Below are 25,863 nucleotides of genomic sequence, written 5' to 3'. Positions count from 1 at the left end.
TATATATATATGCACAGAACCTTCAGTGTCTCTGAAGGCAAGTGTACTACATTCTTAAATGCATCAAACGTGTTTTCTAAGTAACGTAAAGAACCCCCAGCTGAGGTAGAGGGGTTTTAGAACAGTGTTTATTGTTCAGGTGTGGGCCTTTGGGGTTTGGGTTGTGTTTTGGGGTTTGTTTTGTTTTTTGTTTTGTTTTTTGCTGTTAGGTATTTGCTTTACAAGCTAACTAACTAACTGTTGCATTGCTTGTAGAAAAAGTTGTGCTAAGTTTACAATGACATCTGCAGAGATAATTGGCAGGACATGCTAAGGAGCTAATAATACCTGGTAGACTATGCAATGCTCATTGTACTTCAGCTGCGAGTTTTCCAAGTAATGCTGTTGTCATAGGTCAGTCGCAGAAAAGTTACTCTGTAATTTTTGAATAGAAAAAGTACAGTTCTGAAATACTAACATAGCTTAGTTAAGATCAACCTTGACTGTTAACCAAAGAGTCATGTCATGTCTTAGCTTGAAGCATACAGTTTCTTTTCTGGGTTGTTGCAATGTAATATGAAACTATTTTGACAGCAGTGAACATACCAGTGTACAAAAACTAAGGGCTTTAATCTAACTCTCCTTTTCATTGTAAGGATGAAAAGGCATCTGGAGGATTTTAAAGTTCTTTAGTTCTCAAATAGCAAAATAAGAGAGTAATATTAAGGTTAATTTATTATATAAAACATATGCTTAACATTTCTCCTAGATAATTTATTGCATACTGTAGAATAAAGATAAGATATGTATTTCTGATAGAAATTAATGCTAAGATTGCCAGTATACAGTCATAGAAAAGTTAAGTTACAGATTAATCAATTAAGGAGCCTTAAGTAGTCTAAAGCCTTAACTATGACCTTCAAAAGATTACTTAAGACTTTCTTTTGCCTTTATGAATATTAGAGGTGCTAGTTCTGCTGGACGGCTGGGTACCAACAGCATCTGCTTCTGCAGGAGAGTCAATACGCAAGCACAGATCTATGACTTTGAGAGATGAAGTCTTACTAGTGCCTGAACTTGTGCTTCTGGAGGATCTGAAACAAAAACATTTACTCATCAGTGTCCAGAAATCCCCGTATCTCAAATAGAGCTTCTAATGGTAACTTACAATAAAGCCGCCCAACAGCAGTGTTTACTCAAGGCAAGATCCCCAACCAAGAATCTTTGTAGACATCTGCACTAATTGCTTAAGTACCCTGTGAGAATGTTAGATCATAACCAGTTCAGCATGTTGCATGCACTGTTATTTGCACAGATGTTGAATAGGGGAAAATGGTACTGGTAAAAGCCTGTGTCCATCTTTGCTATTTAACTAGGAAAGGAAGCTTACACTAGAAAGTGCAAAATGTGGCTGGAGCTCAAACTTGTGCTTTTATCATGTGAAACCATTTTTTAATTAGAGCACAGCAAAAGTAAATGTAGTTATTCTGTAATTACTATTTTAAACTGGTGGATGCTGAAGTAAACTGTGTGCTAGAAAAATAAGGAGAAAGTTTTTATAGAGTGCTCAGAAAGTCGAAGATTGAGAAGGTCTTCAGGAGTGGGGAATTCTGTCATTTAGACACTAGTTCAGCTGGTTTAAACTTGAACTTACATGAAAACCCAAACAAAAACCCCACTGCTGGCACTTACCGGATAGAAGCTAGCGAGCTTTGTGAAGATGGTGATTGAGAACCTTGACTGCCACCAGCAGAAGCAATTGTAGGAAGCTCTAAATTGGACTAGAAAATTAGGAAAGAAAAGAAAAAAGTTGACAAAATGGTTGTATGATAATCATGGGTATACCAGCAGGGTTTGTAATCCTTCTCATTTGAAGAGGTGTTATAAGCAAATGAGTACTTTCTCCTGTTTCACTGTTAAATACAGTTTATTGTTGACTTTAAGAGTTGCCCTTGAAAGACGCTCATCATCAGTTCAGTAGAGCTATCACTCAAGATCTTGGTGTCAGTTAACAGGAAAGCTCACCTGCTGGAAGTACATTTGAAAGGGCATGGTTAAATCAGGATTTGCTTCTAGAACACTGGCTAACAATTTGTCGATGGTTCGGTTGAAGCTTTTCAGTTCACGAAGATCAATGTCTTTTTCTTCCTGTGTTTCTGTTTTAGTTTTCTTCTGTGACTGAACTTCCCTGGATAGCCTGGAACACTTTTAACAAATATTTTTAAAGTTTTGCTATTATGAAAATGCAACACTTTTTCAGAAGCCCGAGTTTAAATTCTGTGCATTTACCCATACTTACGTTTATCACTGTAAAGTTAGAAGCTGTCATTAATGACTATACAAACCTGTTTTATAACCCTTTCAAGTTTCGGCTTCTGTTCCTCTATGTCTTTGTTCAGTTGCAAAACAAGAGCTTGTTTTTCCTTCTTTTGCTCCTGGAAGAGGGCCTCCTGCTTCAGTACCATTTCAAAACTTTTTTCCATGCTCTGCAAATTCATTTGAAAAGTAGTTTGAGTTTATAAAGCAGTGTGATACCCTCTCACGTTTTGTATTACTTTGTACTGATACCAGACGTTACACTACTTGTTTCTAAATGTAGCACAAGCAGGCAGTACTAAGGATAACTCAAAAATTTCTGCCTGTCAGACTTCCGTGGATAAATACCTGGATAAAGAGACTACCAAGGAATTTACATATCTTTAAAGAAAAGAATCACACAGTACCACCTTACCAGTGCAAGCTGCCCTAACAAAAATAACATTGTTTCCCATGGGAAGAAATTTATACCTGTGACTGGAATGAATAACATGCACCCTGAAAGAACAGCTCTGTGTTTTTATTAAAAAAAAAAAAAAAAAAGGGGAGAGGGAAAGGGGAGGGAAATAATAAAATAATATAAAATAAAGGAAAAAAGGAAAAGTTATGTCTTAACACAGCTCATTATATCCTAGGACTTATTCCCTGCTGAAGATATGTCCTTCTTTTTAAGAGATGTTATTTCTTAAGTAAGGTGTATGTCCTATGGTGGTATAATAAGCAATAAGAATGTTGATGTGCAGCCACTGGTTCAGGAAGCAGAGAGAAGACTGAAGTTAGAATAACCATGTGGGATATCACAAGGTGCCTTTGATTTCATGCACCTAAGAAAATTGTAACTAAAATGTCACACATCAGAGTTAAGTGGTGTTCTTTTTTTACAGGACAAGTGGGCTTCTTGATAACAAGGGGAGCCAAGAGTAAGTGCTTTATGTGGAGCTGGAGCACAAGCTATCCTTTACCTGAATCTAATGCTCAGCCTCCTAAGTTAAGAGCCAGCTAGCTTTCCGAAGCTAAATTAATTCTGCTTAAACTGAAGCACCTTAAATGCTAATAAACCAGAATGTGTTCTAGAAAAATCCTGGGACATGGATGCTAGAGGACACAAGGTGTGTGGATTTGAATCTCTGCAGTACTGGACAGGATGATACAATATAGGGGTGTATGCTACACAAAAATACAACTGCTTTCTTGAATGCCAGAACAGAAAACTATCAGCATTTATCTGGGATTTTGCAATGCCCAGCTGTATGTGAATAAAAAGTCTGAAGTTACATTGTGATTAAAGTAAATAAGCACTCTGGTTTTGAAGGGAGAGGTAGAGCCTTCTTAAAAAATCGTATCCATTCGTACAGAGCGTAGAATATAAAAGAACAGGCAAAAAATTGTCCTACAATATCCTGTTTCAATAGGATGGCTTGCATGGATTTAGCTACATGCTGCAGCCTTGTCTAACTGGAACTTCTTCTTGTATTTTACCTGGAGTTTTTCCTTAAGTTCCTTGATCTGTCTTCGTTTGTGTCTGTGTTTTTCATCAGCAACCCTTTTCTCCTCCTCTAGTTTCAATTTTTCCTCATATTCCTCACCTGTGATTCCAAACAACAAGGCAATATTATTGCTGGACAAGCTGTGTATGCAGTTGTATTTCATTTTAAATTAAGATACACTCTAAAGTAACTGCATCACCAAACATTACTATGTTAGTGTTGGTAGTACTGCAGAAACCTTGACGTTTAAGCGTTTTTTAAATACTCTACTACTAATTCCAAGTCATTGTGAAAAAGTAACTGGCTTCATGAGAACGGTTTCTAGACCCAGCAGAGGGCACAAAAGTTAAAGAATCAAGCATTCTCAAGAATTAAGTTTATGTAATTTCTCATAGTTATGTTTTTTTACACACTAAACAAAGGAAGTTCCACTGACAGCAGGATTATGAATTCTAAGTGGCACAAAAACAACAGATGAGGATATTTTAAAGAATTCTGAGGATTGATTTTCCAATATGCAAAAGCTTGTATTTAGGTAGTCCATATTTTAAAACCTGCTGAACACTACACTAAAATGCTGCAGTTTATGTTTTACTCTTCTGATTTTCCCACATGACAGGTTACTGTTTTTTCCACCCCCTTCCCTGTTAAAAACCAGAGGCAATGATGGTGTAAACTAAGGGATCAGTCTTCGTTGCTAGATACAGCACACATACCTAAGCTGTCCATATAATTTCTCTGGGTACAGTTTTGTGTGCAAGCTGGCTCAGTGTACTACAGAAAGGCAAGCAGTGGCACAGCTTGTCCTTCTTCTGTAATTTGAGTTAGTAGCTGTGTGTGATGCAGCACTACAGAGAAAGTAGTGCCTTTTGTACTGTGCAAAGTTTTATCCATTAGACCTGTGTATTTCAAGCAGGCACTTCTCCCAAGTAATGACTTGCCCCCACCCCACCAGTAGTCATCGTTATGCTTTGTCTCTTCTGACTGTTCCAAATTATGACTATTCACAAAATTTATACAGGCTTAGATTTTCACATAAATTGGATAGAAGAATGTAAATATTAGTTAATCACACCTTGCTGCACTTTCTTCTGTGCTTATTCTTCTGAACTTTTCACAATAGTGTGTGAATTATATTCTCTTCTGCTACTATCAGTTGAGTCTCTCTGTGATTCATTCTTTTGTGCCATGGAATTTCCCTACTATGTACCATTGCCTGTAACTCACAAAGCAAATAGCAATTTCTGCTTTACATACTTGTCTCAGTGACTTCCTTGAAAGAGTTCCGGTATTTGCTGTTGCAGTTATTAAGTATGCACAAAGTGTTTTCCAGAGCTACAATTTCTTTTTCAGCTTTGCAGATTTTTGCATCTAAATCATCACCTTCACGTTGCAGTGCTTCCTTTTCCTGTGCAGCCTGAAAATAAAACTGATATTTTAGATGACTGCACACATATTGAAAATATGAGGATAATTATAGAGAAAAAAAAAATACCTGCAATATTAGGGGAAACAATCCAAGTTAGATATGGGGCTTTGTTGTCAGTCTTGACCTGAGATTTGAGTTACTAGGTAATTGGAAGGAGTAGTTATTCACAGCACTGGAAGTTCTTTGAGGTTTTTCATCCATATGCATTTCCTTACAGGTATCTGCCTCTCTGTCTAAGCTCATAAGGTCCTGATTAGCAGCATCCACATGGTGTACAAAGCAGTTTCCGTGTTTTGCACTGCTGATGTGAACTGCAGCACATGCTTCACATCTGTTTCCTCTACCCATGCTACCTCTATGTTACCTATGTTACCTCTATGCTACCTATGTTACCTCTATGCTACAGAAAACCACTGAGCGAGTGTTAAGTCATCCAGTTTTTCTGGGAATTACTCACTTGAAAGTCCTCATTTATCTATCTGATCAGAAAGGTTGAAGAAACACACCCAGTTGGGGAAGGGAAGTATTTTCTGTAACCCCTCAAAAAATCTGATAGGGTGAAGAACCTCCAAAGCGGTGGAGGGTGTACACCCCCAGTGACCACAAGGGTTTTAAAGAGGGTCTTATGCTGTGCTGGATCTCACAATAGCACAAATACCATCATTATGAAATTTAACACTTAAGAATGAGAAAAGGATCAATTTCACAGCCAAGACCACAGCTAGAAGCATTTTGCTTTAAGAGGAAATCAGAGAATTTGTGAAGATCAAAAATAATATATTCTCATTCCAAAACTGGGGTATGGCATTATGGATAAAGACTTTTTTCCCTAGTGGAAAGCAGAAGTATGCATAAGTGAGAAGTAAAAGAGGAAAGCTGACATTCTTCAAAGTAGAAATACCATATGGTATAAATAGCTAAAATTAAATCTGAAGCATAAAATAATTTAAGATCATGTGAGACAGTGGTAAACTTGTTTTCAGTTTATACTGGATAACCACATGCCCATAACAAGAAGTTGTGTCCTGATGTAAATTAATGATGACTGAAATGAAAATTTTCAAACTACTCAAAATTAGGGCTCCACAAAGACTCATGTGAAATTGCTGTATCATTTAAATAAGTGTCAGATAACAAAACCCACTTAGACTGAAAGTAAGCAGTAGGCAAGGAGATTGTCTTTGTAACTTGAACAGAGCCCAAGGAAATCTATAGCTTAAATGCTTGAATTATAATGAATTACGTTAATAAAATACCTTAATTACATAGTAGGTTTGACTTTTCTCCTCTTCTCCTTCAGGTGGCGTCATAACACTAGTAAGAACTTCATATCTGCATCTTAGTTTATAAATTTTATTTAGGCGATCTTGAAATTCAGCACTGATTTATTTTCAGGAAGAAAAAAAAGTTAAATGGGCTGAGAAACTGTTTGCCTAGTAGTGTTTTGTGGACAATTCTTACCACAACAATTTAAATTCCTGAGGTTATTCCAGCAGCCTGCCCATATACCAGGAGGCAAGCAGGGCAACAGTTGTGCTGCTCCTGGCTTTTGTTGCTGCGTTCTCCCAGCTACAGTCATCCGTTTTTCTGGTTACTTGCATTTCTTTTCCAGTTCTGATCAAAGTCAAATTTATTTTTATATCCAGATCATTGCATCCTGGGAGGCTGTGCCACAGCCCTGCTCAAAAATTTTGAGAGGTTTGGCATCTAAACCTACAGCTGCACAAGCTGCCCCCTGCTGATGTTATCTTAATATTGCCACTATTAGATGAGCATAAGCAACAGTAGGCAACAACCCCAAATCAAATTACATGGAAGTATCAATTAGCTGTGTAATTATCAAAGGAAAAAGCACCACACACTCTGCACTCTCGCTGAGCAGTTAAGCTTCAGTCACATTAAATCACTCTAATTTCCTGTTGTGTGGGGTGGGGTTAGCAGAGGGATGAATAAAAAGCCTGCCAGATTTCAGCAGTTCAGCTGCTGAAGTGCTGATTTTTGGTTGGATAGAGATACTGGGATTTCAGAGCTAAAACTGTGCCAGATACTTTGCACTGATTGTTACAGAAGGGAAAAGTTATTTCATATGTGGTTGCATTACAAGAGGGTACATACATAAGTCAGAACATTTAATTTTGTTATACAAGACACGCAATAGGGAGCACATTTGTTACAAGGAAGAAAAACCAAATCAAATCCCCAAACCACCCAAACCAAAAAGACTTACTGTGTAAGTCAAAGAAATAAAAGCAGTTGGGGATAAACCCTCTTTAAAATCAACTTTTCTGTTTGAAATACTTTGTCGTACCTCCAGATGTGATTTTTTGCACATATCCCAATTATTTAAGAAAAAAATGCATTCGTCACACATATATGAAAATTAATTTAAAAAGATGACTGCAGGGGAGGTTTCCTCCCAGTACTGTAAAGGATCTTCACTAACAGAATAAACAGTAATCTCCTGTTCACCAACTGGTTAAAGCTGGATTTCAGAGATGTAATCTCTTGCTAGCCTCAACTGTCTTAGTAACTGAGCAAGACTTATTTCATCTTCAATTTCTCCCATTGGTGAAATTGGGTAATAATGTTTTTCAGTAAGTCCCCATATGAAAAGTATTCAAGAAAAATTACAAGTTAAATTTATGTGAGAATAGTTACCTTATGCGTTGCCGTTCCTGATCCACAAGTCTTATCTGAGAATCCAGCATTGCCTTATGAATCTTAATTTCCTCAGTTCTTTCTGCTATGGCTTTCCTTAGCTCCAATTTTTGTTTTTCCAGTGTTAGAACTTTCTCTGACTTATTATACAGAATATCTTGAAGACGGTTCAATTCTAGCTTTAAGAGATTATCTTCAACCATCATCTCCTGATAAATGCCATAAAGGATTCAAAATAAGGAAGCATCATTTTTAATTAAGATTTATAACAATAATTTAATAAATTTTTTAAAGGCATCCATTATTTTATCTTTAATGTATATACAACTGTAAGACTCATTTTGCTCTGCATTTAGAAATATTCTCACTTCCTCATTTTCTGGCAGTTTACATGGTGAGTGCAATAGGGGTAGATGGTTTTATATGAATTCATCAGACTTTCTAATTCAGGCTCAGTGATGGGTTTTAGCCTTTTCCATCTACAATTTACTTTCAGTTTAGGTGATTTCAAAGAAATTCAGTAGACCTTGCAAGGAACTTTCTGAAGCAGTTAATCTCTCACTTGCACCTGTTGTGGAATCCATTCTACATCCTGTAGGTCTACAAGTTGTGTTGTCACATAAGGAAATTTATATATACCAAAGCTTATAAAAAGCAGCCAGTGGTGAATTCCATTAGCATACAAACACTTTAAATAATTTTTTTAAGTCTCTTAATCCCAAATTCTACCTTTTTTTTTTTTTCTCCAAGATCTTCTATGCTATCAGCTTTTTTGTTTTGTTCCCCTGAATTTTACCCCAAGAAAAGTTCTTGGTTAGGGAAAGAGTTCTCATTGAAGAGCAAGTACACCAGTTCAGCTGATAGCAAAACTCTTACCCCTCCTACTTAGATCCTCTATTTTTCTACTACTTTTGTGCTCCATTTAGTAAGACCAGAGCCTATTACAGAATAGATATCCAGTAATTCGAGGACTGGGACTTTTATGAGCTTTTATGTTAATCAAAATATGTGGAGATGGACTTCCATTTTCTTTCTAATTCCTTGGATTGGAATATAGACAGATCCAAACCATTTCTTGGAAAAAAAACTCACAATTTAATAACAAACCTGTGCCAAATTTATTAGTTGGCATCACAGATTAAAAATTAAAATTCAGTGCTAGGTAAAGGCATCCTTGAATATTTTCTGCTTTCAAGGCAATTGTTTCTCAAAAAAAACCCAAACCCAACCAAAAAACAACCAAACAACAAAACAGCAACTAAAACAAAACAAAAACCAACAACAACAAAACCAAAACAAAACACACCACTGGATATTGTGACGTAAGTAATGTGTGACAAAAATTACAACCCAAACAAAAACTATGCTGCATACAGAGTGGAAGCAACACTTTGCTTAGGAAGATAATAGTGAGAAAAATGACTTCAAAGTTTGGAAATGATGGCGCAAGTTAAAAAACTACAAAGAGGGTTCTTATGGAGATCATGATGTTAACACTGTGGGAAGCAGAGAACAGCCTGCAGATCAAGTCATGAGTTACTGTTTTACAAAAACGTGTCCTGTATAAGTTGCAAAGTAATACTGTACCTGCTTGATGGCTTTAGCTTTTTTTAACTCCTGATCTGATCTGTCATTGAAAAGATTTAGGTCATTTATCTTGCTCATCATACTGCTTGTTTCTTCTCCTGTCTTATCCATTGCTCTCTTGAGGAAATGGACATCATTCTGTTTCCAAGTAAATTATATTTAATTTATTACAGTAAATGTAGGTTGCACCAAAAACCACTAGTTAATTTTAAATGAAATATTTTTTAAGTCCTGGAACCAGGAACTATCATCTCCTTGTGTCCATATGCTGCTGACTAGAGCATTGCAGTCTTCGTGCAGAGTGCTGTTGCAGTATTAACGTCATTGCTCGTTTTATTTGGAGCGTAATAATTGTTATTTATATGCTATAGATCTTTCAGCCAATGGGGCAATTCTAATATAATCATGTACTTTGGATAAAAAAAAACAAACAAACTCCTGGCATGTCTGACCATGCCTTTGATATTCATAGTTCATCTTCAAAACCATTTGACTTTCATAATACTCCAGAGGTGTGTTTCAATGTTTGATTATATTGCTCTTATTTTGCATCTTATGAAAACTGAAGTATGGGCATTACTTGCCCAACATTAAATGTTGTTATGGCATGGATCTCATCTTCAAGGACTTACCTATAAGCAGTTTTTTCCCCTCATTAAGTTGGTCTAACTTTTTTTCTTACCCATCACTTTGAGAAACCAGGTGTGATGTTCTGTTAAACCTGATTTTTATCTTGGTATAGTTTCTCTTTGAAAAGATGTTTCTAAATGTGGCAAAGTGTAGCTGATAAAAAAACATTCCTTATAAAAATAAATTAAAAACTGGCTACAGAAGAAAGTTAGAAAGTTAAGAAAGAAAGGGAGGTAGAGAGGTAAGAAAGAAAGGGAGGTAAGAAAGGTAAGTGCAATTTTAGAGAATTAATAATGGTTACTGGATAATGTAAAACCAGAGCACACACATGCACATGGAAAATTCTCACATGGAAATAAAGACAGAAAAATAGTGTTTCTGAATTATATGTCAGGATGAGATCATGTAACTCAAATACTATTCCTTTAATTCAGTAACGTTGTTTTGTACAATTTTAAATGCAATGTACTTACCATTTTATGAAAAAAAATTAAATAGTAACATCACAGAATAACATCCTCCTATTTCTACATGGTCCTAACAAACTCAAGACACGTGCAAGCAGTCAGTCGCATCTTGAAATGCTAAGCTTGCCTTTCAATATTTCAATGCTTGTCTTCATGCTAAGGTGTCTCATTTGTGCAGTAAAGAGCTATTTTTCTGGAAGGTATAGGGAACATAGTGTAATCTGTGTAGACAACTAAGTTCAGATATCTTTTAACCTAATACCAAGTTATTAATTAAAAGACCCAAACTGCTTAATTCACAGAGGTTTCTAGATGTTACACAATCAACCTGATGTTTTAAGGAAGTTACCTGAAGTTTCTTGTACTGCACATGTAAAACATCGTATGTGTTTTTCTTTTCTTCTAAGGTTTTCTTAAGTTCAGTAACTTTTGCTTCCAAAACTTGTTTTTCATCTGTATTAATCTCTCCTTCTAAACGTGACAGCCGCCTCTGTACTTGCTGAATATAAAAATCCTGTTAAAATAATTTTTATGAGAATTAATAGAGTGAGATAAGCAGTTATAGCCTTCCTATAAAGCTAAAACACTGGATATAAACTTGGATCTAAATGTTGGCTTTAAGACAGTCACCCAATTAGGCTATTGTTTCTGTAATAATTTATGGCTTATAGACCTCCTTAGCAAAATATTCTTAGGTGGCTGATGTGCAGTGATGGTTCAGGAGTAATCTCCTAGAAGAGTAACAAAGCACACTCATCACAGTCTGCTGTAGGGAAGCTTACAGTAGAGTTGCCATCTTGCTTTTACCAGTGGATGCTGATATAAAAGAGCAAATTTTCAAAGTGGTGCATAGGAAATATGCACAAAATCCAATTAGGAAATAACAGGATTTTGGCATGTACCTCTTGTATTGCTTTAATAATGTACCCTGAGGTGTCTGTGATTCAGAGGGATCAAAGTAAGGAGCTGATTTGAGAAATTAGTGGGAAAAACAGCAGATTCAAAAAATAAAGAAATACAAGCACATAATGTAGGCAGTACTGTAGCAGGTTTCAGTTATTTCCATATCCATACATCTAGAGACAGAAATAAAAGCAGACTTGAAATTATATTGCATGTCGTTTCCAAAACTCCAAGATGTTGACAGACATTACAGAGCTCAAGCAATTTATTCTCATTAGACCAAAGAAAAAATCATAGCATGAAAGTATGTTAACATTTTACCTGGTTGTATATTATTTCTTGTTGGTTTAATGCATCTGCGTCAAGTCTGTACAGCTGACTCTTAAGTTTTTTAAGTGATGACCGACTTGCCTCAATTTCTGCTAGAACACACTTCTCCTTATCCTTCTGCACCTTAAACTCTTGAGTCTTCTTGAAAAGTAGATCTTTTAACTGATTTATTTCTTTGTCTTTTTCCTGGTGACAAATTTATCATTAGATTGTAGAAAGTAATTAATAACATCAGAAGTAATTTCCGAGGAATTACTTGCCTTTATTAATCTTGTATAGATTTAAGAATTTCTATACTATATCCATTAATATGAACATAGAAGATCTTCAAAATGGTTGGCCAGAAAAGTTTTAGACTTACAGAGAAAGTAACCTTATTTATTTTTTCACTTGGATCTTTCCCTGCTATTGCATTTTTTTTTTTTTCCTCCCTGTTATGGAATGCTATTCTTTTCAGCTCTTCAGAAAAGTAAACTCTGCCCTCCTTTCAAAAAAATCCCTCCTTACTGCTACAAGTATACATGAATATTTGGGAAAATGCAATACAAAGCTTTCAATGGTTTCTTAAAACATAACTGTGTATATGCATATGTATGTATATCTGTGTGTTTATCTAAGTGGAAATAATTTTGTTTGAAAATTAATTACACATTTTAAAAATCACTTCCTTATTCTCAGAGGTAAGTTGTCATTAACACCTGAATCAGTGAATAATGTTTTAGTAGGGTCTGTTGCAGCGAAAGCATGATGAACATTTCAGGTAACTTGAAAGGTATTCAAAACCAAGTAAATGGAGATTATTTTCTTTTAATAATCCTAGCAAAGAAGGCAACTTTCCTCTTCCCCCCCTTCCTTTCACTCCCCCCTGTAAATAACCAAAGACCTTCCAGAGCTCAGATCGTGCAGCATGCTAGTCTCCTGTAAGGTACATCTCTAAGACAAGTGATGTGGCATCACAATCCTCTTTTGAAAGGCGCATTTACATTTTGCTGAAGTCTGGTAGAGTTTGAAAATGCACATTTAAATTAATATAGCAAAACACCTTCAAATTCACTGTTTTACATAGATTAAAATTGTGCTTAATCTTGATTTTATATGTATGCATTGTGCAATCTATTTGTGAACCATCTTGCTGGCTTTAATAACAGCAAAAGATAACTCCTCCTCTAAGAGTTCACAGTCACATTCTAATTCCAAATCCAAAACTCAGTAAGTAAAAAGCAGGTGTGAGTTTAATATGAAATCATTACGGCCTGTAGCATTTAATACTACTGTCAGTGGGCTTTGGATCATGCCTGAACACATTAATTTAATTTCAGAAGTAAACTGTTTTTATGCATGTGTCCAATTTTGAGCTGTTTTTGAGAAGCTAGTGACAATGATTAATTTGTCTACTAAAACTGAATCATAAACCTTCATTTCATAGTCTTTCTTGCATATCTAAACTCATTTACTTAATAAAAATAGTTTCTGTCCCTTTAAGTGAGGTTCTTAATAGCGATAAGCTACTCCGTAAGCTTCACTGTGCAATGTTGTTTTGGCAGAAACTGAAGAGGGAGAAGTATCACAGAACTAAAGCGCAAAATGGTGACATTTCATCCACATTGTTCCTGTAAATATCTCTTCACAGTAAATTAATAGATGCAGCAAATAGCCATGTGTGTCTAATGGTGATAGAAGGCATGTTTCTGACTAATACATTTCAGACATTGTTCAGGAACAGTTCATCCTAGTTAAAATATTACCCTGAAGCTGTGGAGCTGCCAAGCTCAATGTCATCTTAGGTTATCTGCCACAGACACAAGTAAAGACACTCTGCTAATGGTTTAGCCACTCTGGTAACAGTCTTAAGGAGAAGCAAGTAAGGTTTTAATTTTCAATCTATTTTGTTATATCATTACAACATCTTTTCAAATTATCTGAAAATCAAAACCAGTGAGGCCTGTAATTTAAGAAACTGTAAAAGAAAGGCATCCCCTCTCCAGTTTCTGTAATTTAAAATGTACAGGTAATGCTTGTCAAGTTAAAAGTTTGAAAAATAGCAATCTATTGCAAGGGATTATTTCACATACACATTATAGGAAAAACAGAACAAGGCAGGGGAGAGAGGTGAAGTGCATACAGTGGTATGCACAGATAGAACTCTGTTGTCACTTGCATGGGAACACCTGCTGTCACACTAGCTTAATCTGGGCATTCCACAGTAAAAAAAAATGCTTTAGCATATCTGATACTAAGTTGTCCAGCACAGCGTTTAAAAAAAAAAAAAAAAAACAAACTAAAATTAAAATATTTTAGGAGAATTAGTAGCAAAGTAATAAAACCAGTAGAAAAATTTTTGGAAATGCAGGGAGGTTCAGATGACTGCGTTACAACATTGCATTTATTCAAAAGCCCTTTGCAGTTCATCAGATGATAATGAATTAGGATATTTTTATTCCTATACTTAATTTGCTACAGAAGAAGTGGGATTTGAATTAAAAAAGTATTATTACATATGTTAAAAAGTCACCATATTACAACTGTACATGCCACTTCCCAGATCAAAATCTTTATTCATTATGAAAATAAAATCTAAAGTGAGCCAGTAATTTAATAGTCCACAATAAGTTAGATGAATCAGAGTATCTTGTAGTAGAATTCAAGTAGCAAAGATGAGATTAGGGCAGCCAAATCTCCTTAAAAGATTTAAAAAAAAAAAAAAAAAAAAATTTGCATTCTGGCTTGCACAAATCATAGCTCTTTGCAGGTTAATAAATTTTGGTGGTGTTTTACTAAAGCCAAGAATTTTTCAGTGGTAAGGTTACTGAAAAGTCATCCTGAGAAGATTCTCACCTTAACAACCTTATTGACAAGAAACTCATGGAAATGCAAGGACCATTGCTTCTCAGCAGCCCATAAAACAGAATGCTTAGAGACATGAACTCCCAGAAAGAGCCAAGCAAAATACAAAATCTTGAAAATTTTCAATATTGTGACAAAGCAGAAGATATTACTGTATCTTCATAGCAAAATTTGCCACATTCCAGTAACTTTTATGTCAATCAGGACAAGAAGTTGTAAGTCGCTTTTAGCTGATGTCAGAGGTACACTGATGTAGTCAGAATCTTGGGCTTGTATCTGATTTGTACAGTGAGAGCTCGGTATCCTGTGTTCATAGAATCATAGAATAGTTAGGGTTGGAAAGGACCTCAACATCATCTAGTTCCAACCCCTGTGCCATGAGCAGGGACATCTCACGCTAAACCATGCCACCCAAGGCTTCGTTCAACCTGGCCTTGAACACCACCAGAGATGGAGCATTCACAGCCTCCCTGGGCAACCCATTCCAGTGTCTCACCACCCTAACAGGAAAGAATTTCTTCCTTATATCCAATATAAACTACCCCTGTTTAGGTTTTAACCCATTACCCCTTGTCCTGTCACTTACAGTCCCTAATGAACAGTCCATACCCAGCATCCCTATAGCCCCACTTCAGATACTGGAAGGCTGCTATGAGGTCTCCACGCAGCCTTCTCTTCTCCAGGCTGAACAGCCCCAACTTCCTCAGCCTGTCTTCATACGGGAGGTGCTCCAGTCCCCTGATCATCCTCGTGGCCCTCCTCTGGACTTGTTCCAGCAGTTCCATGCCCGTTTTATGTTGAGGACACCAGAACTGCACACAATACTCCAGGTGAGGTCTCACAAAAGCAGAGTAGAGGGGCTGGTCACGCTCCTTTTGATGCGGCCCAGGATACGGTTGGCTTTCTGGGCTGTGAGCGCACACTGCCGACTCATGTTAATTTTCTCATCGACCAACACCCTCAAGTCTTTCTCCACAGGGCTGCTCTGAATCTCTTCTTTGCCCAATCTGTAGCTGTGCCTGGGATTGCTCCGACCCAGGTGTAGGACCTTGCACTTGGCATGGTTGAACTTCATAAGGTCAGGCCACCTCACAATTGTGTCAAGGTCCCTCTGGATGGCATTCCTTCCCTCCAGCGTTATCAACCGAACCACACAGCTTGGTGTCATCGGCAAAGTTGCTGAGGGTGCACTCAGTCCCACTGTCTATGTCAAAGATGTTGAACAAGACCTGTCCCAACACCGATCCCTGAGGGACACCACTCATTACTGGTCTCCAGCTGGACATCGAGCCATTGACCACAACTCTTTGTGTGTGGCCATCCAGCCATTTCTTTATTCACCGAATGGTCCATCCATCAAATTGATGTCTCTCCAACATAGAGACAAGGATGTCGTGTGGCACAGTGTCAAACACTGTGGGAACACCATCTTCTGAATTACTAGGACCATTTATTTTCCTCCACAGTGTTCCTGGCAGAGATACTGATGTATCTACATAGAATAAATAAACCAGGTTGGAAAAGACCTTTAAGATCATCCAACCTAACCCTTACCCCAGCACTGCCAAGGCTGCCACTAACCTATGGCACTGAGGGCCTCATCTACACAGCTTGTGAACACTTCCAGGGATGGTGACTACATGCACATTACCTCATCATTTGATGAAATAGCTACATCGTATTAATACTTACATTTCATTTTAATCCAAACTGTTTGTTCTAGATATAGCTTGCAAATTCAAATGAATTCTCATTTGCAGAAACCAGGAAAAACATTTTACCTTGACAACTTTTTCTTCTTCCTTTAGTATTTCTTCCATCTTCAAAGCTTTGTCTTCTGAACTGAGTGTCTCCTCAGTCACAAGCTTCAGCTTATTGGAAAGACTTGCATTTTTTTCTTTAAGAAAGCTCAATCTAAAGAAAATTACATGGTTTATCAAGTTCAATGTACATAGCATATACACACTGACAAAATCAAGCAGCATACCTTGCTGAGCAGTTGCCTAATAAAGCAGGCTGAACTGGAATAAACGGTAACCAAGGTCCTAACAGATGTTTTCCACATCCTTCACTAGCAAGGACTACCAAGAGTATTGTCTGAACTGCCCAGTGTCAGAAACTATGCAGGACTTGAAGTAACCAAAAATATGGAGGCTTTAATCATCAACACGATTTAAGGTTCTCTGGTAGCTCAAGGATTTGATTATAGTGCTAACCCTTACAAATTATATTTTTAAAGGTCTGCTTCTTACCTGGCTTGTTTTTTCTGAATTTCTTTCTTCAGATTGGTTACTTGTGTTCTCAAAGACTCCAGATCAGAAGCAGTTTTGTCCACAGTGGATTTCAAAGTATCCAGCTAATAAATTAGAAAAGGGAGCAATCAAGCTTTTACATACTTCAGTACACATTAGGATATTTAAACTTGTAAGGGACCTATATATTGGAAAGTATTCGCTTTTAACAGTGTTTTCCAAATGAGAAGTGCTGCAAATTCTGAGGTGCTGTAAATCAGCACAGCTAGTAAACTCAATAGACTAAATTGCATAATCTGAATACTAGGACAAAATACTTATTGATTAAGAATATAGAATGAATTATGAAGGTGAAGCAATTCTTGTTTAGCAGCATCTGCTATGTGGAACCATGGTTTTATAGAGCACAACTGGCTTTGAGAGGTTCTTTGTTAATATGGATACACTTCTATATCTAATAAATGCTACTAACTCAAACTTTATTGGGCACATATAATTATTTTGATTAAGATAAAGGAACACTGTGACAAACATACACAGACATTTAATTTGGTAAAAAATACATTACAGCACACACTCATTGAACAGGATACGAATACTTTACATTCAGTAGCTCATTCATCTTTATAGTATCACTTAACAGTGTAATTGTTTTCACTTTCACAGATGAAGAAACCTGATCAAGTATATATAGCAGGTCTCTCTCTGTACCAGAATGAGAAACTGGAAGGTCACAAGTTGTCAGCTGAACCGTAAGTCTGTTTCTTTCCTTGTTTCTCACTTGCATGCCACAGATGTTTTAACACCTAATAACGGCAGACTGTTCTCATTATCACATTAGATAGTATTGATTGTGGGAAAAAAGCTTCAAGCAAGAATCTCACATTTGGGAGATGAAAACCTACCAGTTCTGTGAAGCCTCAAGTTTGCATGTATTAGAGGGTAATCTAGCAGCCTACACACCTTGTCTGAGCTAGCTACAATTTAATTAGAATATCAGTTTATGAACCACCTGCTACAGAAAAAACTATTCAAAGTTAAGGATGAGGGGAGGTGTGTGTGTGGGGGGGTGTTGATTGTTTCTTACTTGGCAATCTTGCTTTTCTTGTTAAGAGAAAACTTAGTCAATACAAGCGTATCCCTTCTCAAGAGAGCCATGAAACTTGAATTACTTCTTAGAAATACTTCTATTTTAAGCAATTACTTCTAATTTAAGCAATTACGCACTGCAGATCAGTTCTAGCTTTAAGTGCAGGTTAAATACAAGCAACAACATATGGACAACATCAAGTATATCTTGTTCACAGGGCAGCCCTATCCTACTGCCTCTTGATTAGAAAGGCATGTGAACATGTTTGGGTTTTTTTTTCCACCAATAACTTTAACTTGTCTACAAGGGCCATCAACACTCACTTCTGAGAGGACAGTATAGGAATTGTTTCGAATCCAGAAAAGGTTTCTCTCATCCTTATACAATACTGCGGTCTATGTATGCTGAAGGCAAGACACGCTTCCATCTTCAGCATTTAAGGGTTACCCCATTTAAGAGAAAATTCATGCATTTTATACCAACACAGCAGAGAATACAAGCTAATTTCTTCACCACTATCAATGAAAGGATTAAGTTGAGGGTTCAGACCCCAATAATCATGACTAAACTGAGAAGTGCAAGCATTTTGTTGAATTAAGGGTCAAGCCTAAAACCAGAGAAAAGCAAACCCTATTCCTGTATTTCCTCCATCTCGTCAAAAGTTACAGTTTCAGTCTGGTTTTGTGAACCGTTTGGTTAGCCTTACCTCATCCTGCAGTTGAACCCTGTAAGTATCCTGAGTCTGATACTCATGTTGGAGGCTGGTAGCTTCCCGTTCAGCAGAAGAAATTTTCTTTTCATATTCCATATTATTAAGGGTTTCGTTTACCAAAAAGGCAGTCTTTTCTTTCAGCACCATTTCTTTCTTTCTGATCTCCTGTTTTATCTCTGCTATTAGCTATCAGGATAAAAACATTTCAGATTTGTTGCCTTAGTTAAGATGCATTACATTAATAAAGGGTACAACCAGAAGATTGCTATGAAGACTACTCTTTGCATGAGACAGCCCAGTTATCACATCATGCTTAAATTACGTCATTCTACTACTACATCACAACACAAAATACTACAAGTGGTTTGGATTGGAAACTTCCAAAATAGTCCCATAATTTCAAAAATCCCTAACACTATAAACTTGTATGAAATAAAAATTATTTTTTATTGAGTAGGGAAAACCCCCCCAACAAGCTCCGCAAAATTAGCAACAGTAGTGACACTTAGGTTAGCTGACGGATTTATAGCTCGGTGAAAACTGTGTACTTTGAAAGGTTAAATCAAAAACTAGCTGCTGGGCAAATTATACTGTAGTTATAATGTAAAAAAACCAAAACAAAACAAAAGAACCCCACACCAAAACTGTTCACAAAGCATCAGTAGGAGTATTCTGTGGACTACTAATGTATGGAAGTTTGGCCAGAGCTAGGACTTTTCTGTTGGGAAGTGCTGTTTGTTAGTTTAGGGTTTTATTACTATCTGTTCGTCATTTGTTCTCTGCAGAAGTCTTCTGATCTGAAATACTATGGAATCCAAAATATTTCTACTCAATTAGGCTGTTATATTTTCTGCTTGGTAGAATTTATTCTGGCTTTTCATTTTCTACTATTACATTTCTTTGGCATTCTATCTTAATTCATATTTAAACCATTCTGGTTTTGCTCAAGGTATATGTAATACCTGCATGGGCAACTTTAAGCTGGTACTTTTTAAGAAGAAAAATATCATACTAGCAAAGCAAAAGATTTAAGTAGAGTCTTTTTGTACATTCAGTTATGCTTTTTCCCCCTTCAAAAAAAAGCTATTGTTACTTTGGAACCCACATCAATAATGTTTTTTCCTCTGCACTGATCCTTTAAGCTTTTTCTGGTCCATCTTTCCTATTGCCCTGCAGAACTTTCAGAGGAGCTCACACTTCTCTTGACAAATCCAGAACAAAATATACTTCATTTGTACCTCTTGCCATTGTACCATCTGTGCACAAGGCACTGACAAAACCAATGAAGACTATATATTTTAGAAATCAATACTAACTAAAAGATCCAAATAAGATCTTTTTTTGCTTAGAAGAATGGTGTTGCTTCTCCCCATTTGCAGAATGTACGCACGGACCAATTTTTAACCTTAATGTGATTATTTACCATAATTCTGACATAAATGTTAGGCAGACATTTGTTCACAGAGTTGGAAATGCCAATTCCTTCCATTCCAAGCATTCTGTTTTCTTTCTAATATTGCAGCCCAGACAAAGAATCACCCCTTGCAGTTGACTGTCCTTAATCTCTACAAACAGCATTTCATCTTTTTGCTTCTTAAATCAAAGATGATAATGGCATGCTTTGCATTTCCCAACAACCTTGAGATAAAAAATTAAAGCTTGCATAGTATCAAGCAGAGCACAGTTACTTACACTGAGAGATACTGCTTTCAAAATAAATTTTGAATATATTTCAGTAATACCTGAACTTTGAAACACCTTGATACAATAGAGGTAGACACAGAGACCACTGAACATCTAAAACACCCAACTAGTTTATGTGTGAGCAGCAAAATTCTTAACAATATCATAGACACAAAAGCAGGCTGATACACATAGGGATCAGTCACAGCAGCTTTACCAAAGCACAGTGATCAATCTGTTGATCTCTCTTTTGCATCTGTTGTATTGCATTCTCCCACTGCCTGATGACTTCTTGCCTTTCTTGATGAACTCTGCGAAAATCTTCAGCTGTCTTGTCGAGCTCTATCTGTTTACAAGAAAGCACCCCCATTATTTCTGATGTTAAACATTTCACGTGTAACAAGATATCTTCAAGCACATTAAGCACTAACCTGTGCTGTTATGGTTTCTGTAAGTTCATTATCAAGAGCTTTGCGCTTCTGATTTGCTTGCATGGTCAACTTGTCTACTTGAAGGATTAATGCCTAAAATAAAAGGATATGAAAATATAATCATAAATTCATAGCATGTTTACGGTTGGAAAGGACCTTAAGAACATCTAGTTTATGTGTTTGAAAACAAGTATATAATAACTTATAAGTTCTTAAGGCTCTAGTACAGTTTGGGATGAATTATTGAGGCATCAATTTATTGCATTTTAGAGAACAAACACCTGAGTATCTAGCCTCCTAAATTTTTGAGGATCAGATGGCAGCAAGGCCAAAGTAACCCTACACTGTGTGTAAATGTGTATGTGGCATTCTCTGCATCAGCTATTTTGCTTTACTCTTCTTCCTATGTTGTGCCACTTGCTAATGTAAATGATATCAGTGAAACTGTATGTGTAAGCTAAAGATTTGGGATTCAGTATTTAATTAGTAAAAATAACATTTCTCCTTCCTGTACGTAAAGACTCAAAAGAATATTAACCAGGATTACCTACCTATCTCGAATAATATACTTGAGCATTGACCCATATAAAGTCTGAAATTGTGACTGGAGTACCTATTTATACCATTTTCCTTATTCCAGGCAGATTCACAGAAGTAGGTTTACTTTGCTCTCGGTAATATTAACAAGTTCATTTCTAATGGGCAAAGCTACATTATCTGCTCATATTTGGCATGCATTTTAACAAACTCTTCAATTCAGTAACACTGTTTTCTACCCTTTATTATTTATTTGTGCACTTTTTCAGAAAACAAACAAACAAAAAACCCTTTAATTTTACCCAGATGAACAAATTAATGTCTTTAATTATGCCTTCCACCTTTTATAAAACTTGTTCTCTCTGACCTCTAAAATAAGCCTCCTATGGAATTGCCCTGTTGAACTAAGAGGAAACCAGTTTAAAAGCGCTGTTGTACAAAATCTCTCCATCTTACTTGACTAGATAATGTAACAAGGTCTGCAAATACTAAAATGGTTCTCTCTCTTGTTTCTGAAAATTGCTGTCATTGCTACTTACTCCTAGTTTCCCTTCATCTTTTTGTGCATACTTCTGGATTGTGATGGCATCATTATCTTTACGATTTGATTCCTTTATCCAGTTCTCCAGAACTTCCTCGTCACAGTTCATCTGTTGTTTCAAGTTTTCCAACTTCTTAGTGGTTTTATTTATAGTATTCTAATAAAATTGGAGATAAAGATTTAATATTAAATATCTAATATTCTTTGAATAGTAACTGAAACAAACAGCTCAAGGTACTGTAAAAAGTTTACACACATCTTGTTGTCAACAGTATTGCTAGTTTTTTCTTTTTTGTTACATGTGTATTATACTTGAGGATGTCTATTAGCAAATAGACATCCTGGTCTTAAAAAAGAAGACGGTAAATTACCACAGACTTAAAATGCAAATAATTTTAAACAGGAAAGTCAACCTCTGGCAAGATATACATATATACGAGATATTTATTCCACATAATGAATTGATCTGAGACATCATAGAGTAAAATTTCTCCCTCACAAACTAAGGCTCAGTTCTTAGATTCTTTACCCTACATATGAATTTATAAATGGCCTCACATGACTCTGAAGAGACTTCCTGACACAAATTTGGAGAATCAGGATCCAGCTGAATACAAGGATATCTTAATCCTGCTACCCATTCTGAGAGACTGGTGATTACAAACAGACATAATGAGAAGACAGCCAGCAAATAAAAAAATAAATACAAATTATTCATGGAAAGGAAAAGGAACAGTTCCATTAAACAGAAAAGCAACTGTAATTCAATAGAATTACTTTTTTGTTGTTTGCCTAAAGCAAATTTTTTATGCTGAAATCATGCCCCAAGTTTATTTTATGCAGAGAAGATTTGCCATCAAAACCGTCTTTTCTAAACCATAAAGAAAATACCTGAGAGACTTAACAATATAGATGTGTGGCTTTGTGTCTGGCATTTAGAACACTAAAACCAGACATTTTTCAATACCTAGTTCATATTTGCTAAGTCTTGACCAGTCTATGCATGGAAATATTCAGTGTTACTCTACTTGCCTACGCAAGGAAAAGCACACCTAGATCATCTATTATTGTTTATAACTTTTAATTATGATTAGCAATTCTTGAGTTACATTATTTCTGTAAGTACAAGTGAGGACAAGTTATAAAATCTAATTTCAATACTGGTGTTCTTTAAAACCTTACTTCATGACTGTTTTTCTTTACTCTTAAGGAAACTAGCTCATCTTCCAGTCGTTTAATCTCACTTTTGAGACGTCCATGTTCTCTCTCAGCAAGGGCTTTAAAGTGTTTTTCAGTTTCAACTTCATTCTCTCTGGCTTTGTAAAGAGACTAGAGAATAACACAGTTATAATTTTACAATAAACAAAAAGTATATATATAAAAAAACACAACAAAAAAAATTTCCCTAAACTACCCATTTTGGCCAATTAACTCAGTGTAAGACTAGACTTCCACCTTGACCATGTGACTTCATTTTTCATGTCCACAAATCAAGTCTTCACTAATACTTCACAGTTAAGTCTTGTGCATTATAAACATTCTATTTTCCCCCCTTACACTGATGTTTTATTTTCTTTCATCGTTTTCTTAGCATCTACAAAAGTCTCCGTTCATAAATAAATTCTAAAATGCATCCTTCTTAGCTTTCTTCTAGGTGCATTTGATCTTGGATGGTCTTTTTAATGATCATCAAGTAATAGCATTGAGATAAACAGTTTGTTTCCTGTAGAAGTCTGGAATAAAGGCCTGACAAAGCTCTAATAAGGCTGGCAAAATACATAGGGAAACCAGCGTATAAAGATACTCGGGTTACAAGTCTGCCTAATAAAATGCATCTGCTATAGGTAGCAATTTACCTGAGTGAGGCTGAACTCTTGTCTCACATTTTTCAAGTGGGATGTCATTGCTCCTATACGTTCTTCAAAGTCAGTCAACTCATTTTGCAGGTTTAGTTTTTCTTTTTGCATCTTCTGCAGCTATTTAAGGGTTAGAATTGTCGAGTATTTTTAGTTGAGTGCCGGTTACCCGCATCTACTTAAAAACACAGTCGTTGCAATTACTAATCCCAAAACGTAAGTGGGCACTAGGTTCCCCCAAAGCTGTGAAAGGCGGGATTTCAGAACATGCCCGGCTCCGCTAAGGAAAAGCGCACCCCTGGCTCCACAGGCCCTCGCCAGCCTCACTAGGGCGGGCGGGACGCTCAGGACGCTGCCCCTCGCCGAAGACAGGACGGGGTCCCCGCGGCACAAGGCCTGCAGGTACGCGGGCCCCCCGTTACCTCCGCAGAACTCATGGGCTCTGACTCGTTCCCTCCCCGGTGGGGAGGGCTCCGTGCCGCCCCGCGCCCCGAGGTGGGAAGGCAGGGGCAGGGCGCCGCCAGCCCCTTCAGCCGAGGGGCCGGTGCGGTGGGAGCAGCCCTGCGGAACTGCTGGCGGGAGGTGAATGCCGCTTCCCTCCCCCGGCCTCAGGCCCGCTCTCACTTCGTCCTCCAGCGCCTTGTTCTCCGCGTTGGCAACGGGGACGGCGTAGCCATCGTCCCAGCAGAGCTCAGCCAGCACTGAGGCGGTGGAGTTCCTGCTAACGCTGTCCATGGCCACCGCCAGGCACCGGGGAACAGCGGCTGGCCCGGGCCGGCCTGGCGTTGCCCGTCCCCTTAGCAACGGCAAGCCCCGCGGCAGAGCAAACGGGAAGTGCCCGCGGCGGAGGCCGCCTCCAGCCCCGCCCCGGTTCGCGCCGGCCGTTGGGAAGCCCTCAGTGGGGGGGCTGCGGAGGCGAGTTAGCCGGGTTCGGAGCGGCTGGTCGGAGCGCCTATGTGTCCGCTCTTGAGCAGGGCTGGTGTCAGCGGGCCTGTCTGGACACGATGGTCTTGCCGGCAGCCGCTGGTAAGCGTGCTGAGGTGGAAGGCATCAGACCCAGCGACTCCGAGTGCCTCCGCGCCAGCTTGCGCTGCAGCTGTACCAATACCTGGGGTCAGAGCAGGCAGAGTAGCTCACCTGCTCTGGTAACACTTAATAGCTGATTTCTAGGATCGTGTTTGTGAATAGGCATCTGGCATTATGCCCTAACGACCAACAGGGGGGTCCCTGAGCCGGAGGTTGCATCCAGGTGACCATCAACACTTATGCTATGACCTTTGCAAGCTTGGCTGTTACCTTTTTTGAGGCTATTTGTACTTCTAGGTTGTAAATTATACTGTGCCATTGAGTTCCATCACTGATAGCTGGAGAAAAGCATGCTTTAGTGTGAGGTGTCCCTGCCCATGGCAGGGGGGTTGGAACTAGATGATCTTGAGGTCCTTTCCAACCCTAACTGTTCTATGATTCTATGCTGGCCTTGACAGGACACATAATCTTACTGCAGGAACCCTCTGTGGGTGACTATTTACCCCACTGTCTGGCTAAAGTGTCTGAAAAGACATTAAAAGAATCAAGCAAAGCATGATTAAAAAGTGCTGAGCAAAACAGCAATAAGCACTGGCAAATGACTGAGGTGTGGTTTGGAGAAGCAAGGTGAGGTTTGTTACAAAACACAGGCTTATGGAAAAAACAGAAACACTGACTACAGCAGCAGGCATTGATCTTGCTAGATATCTGCATGTGTTGTGGAATAAGATTTTCAGAGAAGAAAAGATTGAAGAACTGTGGAAGACCTGATGAGGGTGCTCCAGAATAGCAACCTTCAGTATTGTGCAGATTATTGCTGGTCTCTGTTGGTCACTTCACTGATCATTCCCCTGAGAAAAGTCTTAGGCTATTCTTAACAGCATTGACAGAAAAAGAACAATCTGAGAACAATCTGTTTTCTTAAAAATAGAGGAATGGTACCAGCTCAGAGCCTTGAGCCACCTGTGAAACAAATACAGAGGTCATGCGGAAGATACTTTTTTGCCTCTGTTGTCTTACATGGCACAGTGGGATATGGACAGTTCTAAGATGTGCTGAATAATATTTTTGAATAGGCAAGGTTGGCAAGAAAATGTAGTGGCTC

At 37.7% G+C, this 25,863-nt stretch overlaps 1 protein-coding gene across 1 annotated transcript; it reads right to left on the bottom strand.

Moving 5' to 3' along the window:
* Nucleotides 1-362: 362 nt before the first annotated feature.
* On the bottom strand, nucleotides 363-24,589 carry CCDC39 (coiled-coil domain 39 molecular ruler complex subunit). Its single transcript, XM_065674495.1, has 20 exons — nucleotides 24,357-24,589; nucleotides 23,733-23,852; nucleotides 23,059-23,205; nucleotides 21,875-22,033; nucleotides 20,799-20,891; nucleotides 20,585-20,713; nucleotides 18,679-18,870; nucleotides 16,883-16,986; nucleotides 16,412-16,544; nucleotides 11,778-11,972; nucleotides 10,903-11,067; nucleotides 9,457-9,594; nucleotides 7,870-8,078; nucleotides 6,468-6,591; nucleotides 5,040-5,199; nucleotides 3,775-3,881; nucleotides 2,325-2,465; nucleotides 2,005-2,184; nucleotides 1,672-1,760; nucleotides 363-1,073 (listed from the first exon to the last, which is right to left on the bottom strand). Exons 1-20 carry the CDS (start codon nucleotides 24,465-24,467, stop codon nucleotides 911-913), a joined length of 2,859 nt encoding a protein of 952 aa, XP_065530567.1. The 5' UTR covers nucleotides 24,468-24,589; the 3' UTR covers nucleotides 363-910.
* Between the last annotated feature and the right edge of the window lie 1,274 nt (nucleotides 24,590-25,863).

Source organism: Lathamus discolor, chromosome 3, assembly GCF_037157495.1.
Source record: "Lathamus discolor isolate bLatDis1 chromosome 3, bLatDis1.hap1, whole genome shotgun sequence".
Taxonomy (NCBI): domain Eukaryota; kingdom Metazoa; phylum Chordata; class Aves; order Psittaciformes; family Psittacidae; genus Lathamus; species Lathamus discolor.
This window is presented reverse-complemented; position numbering and strand designations above follow the sequence as displayed.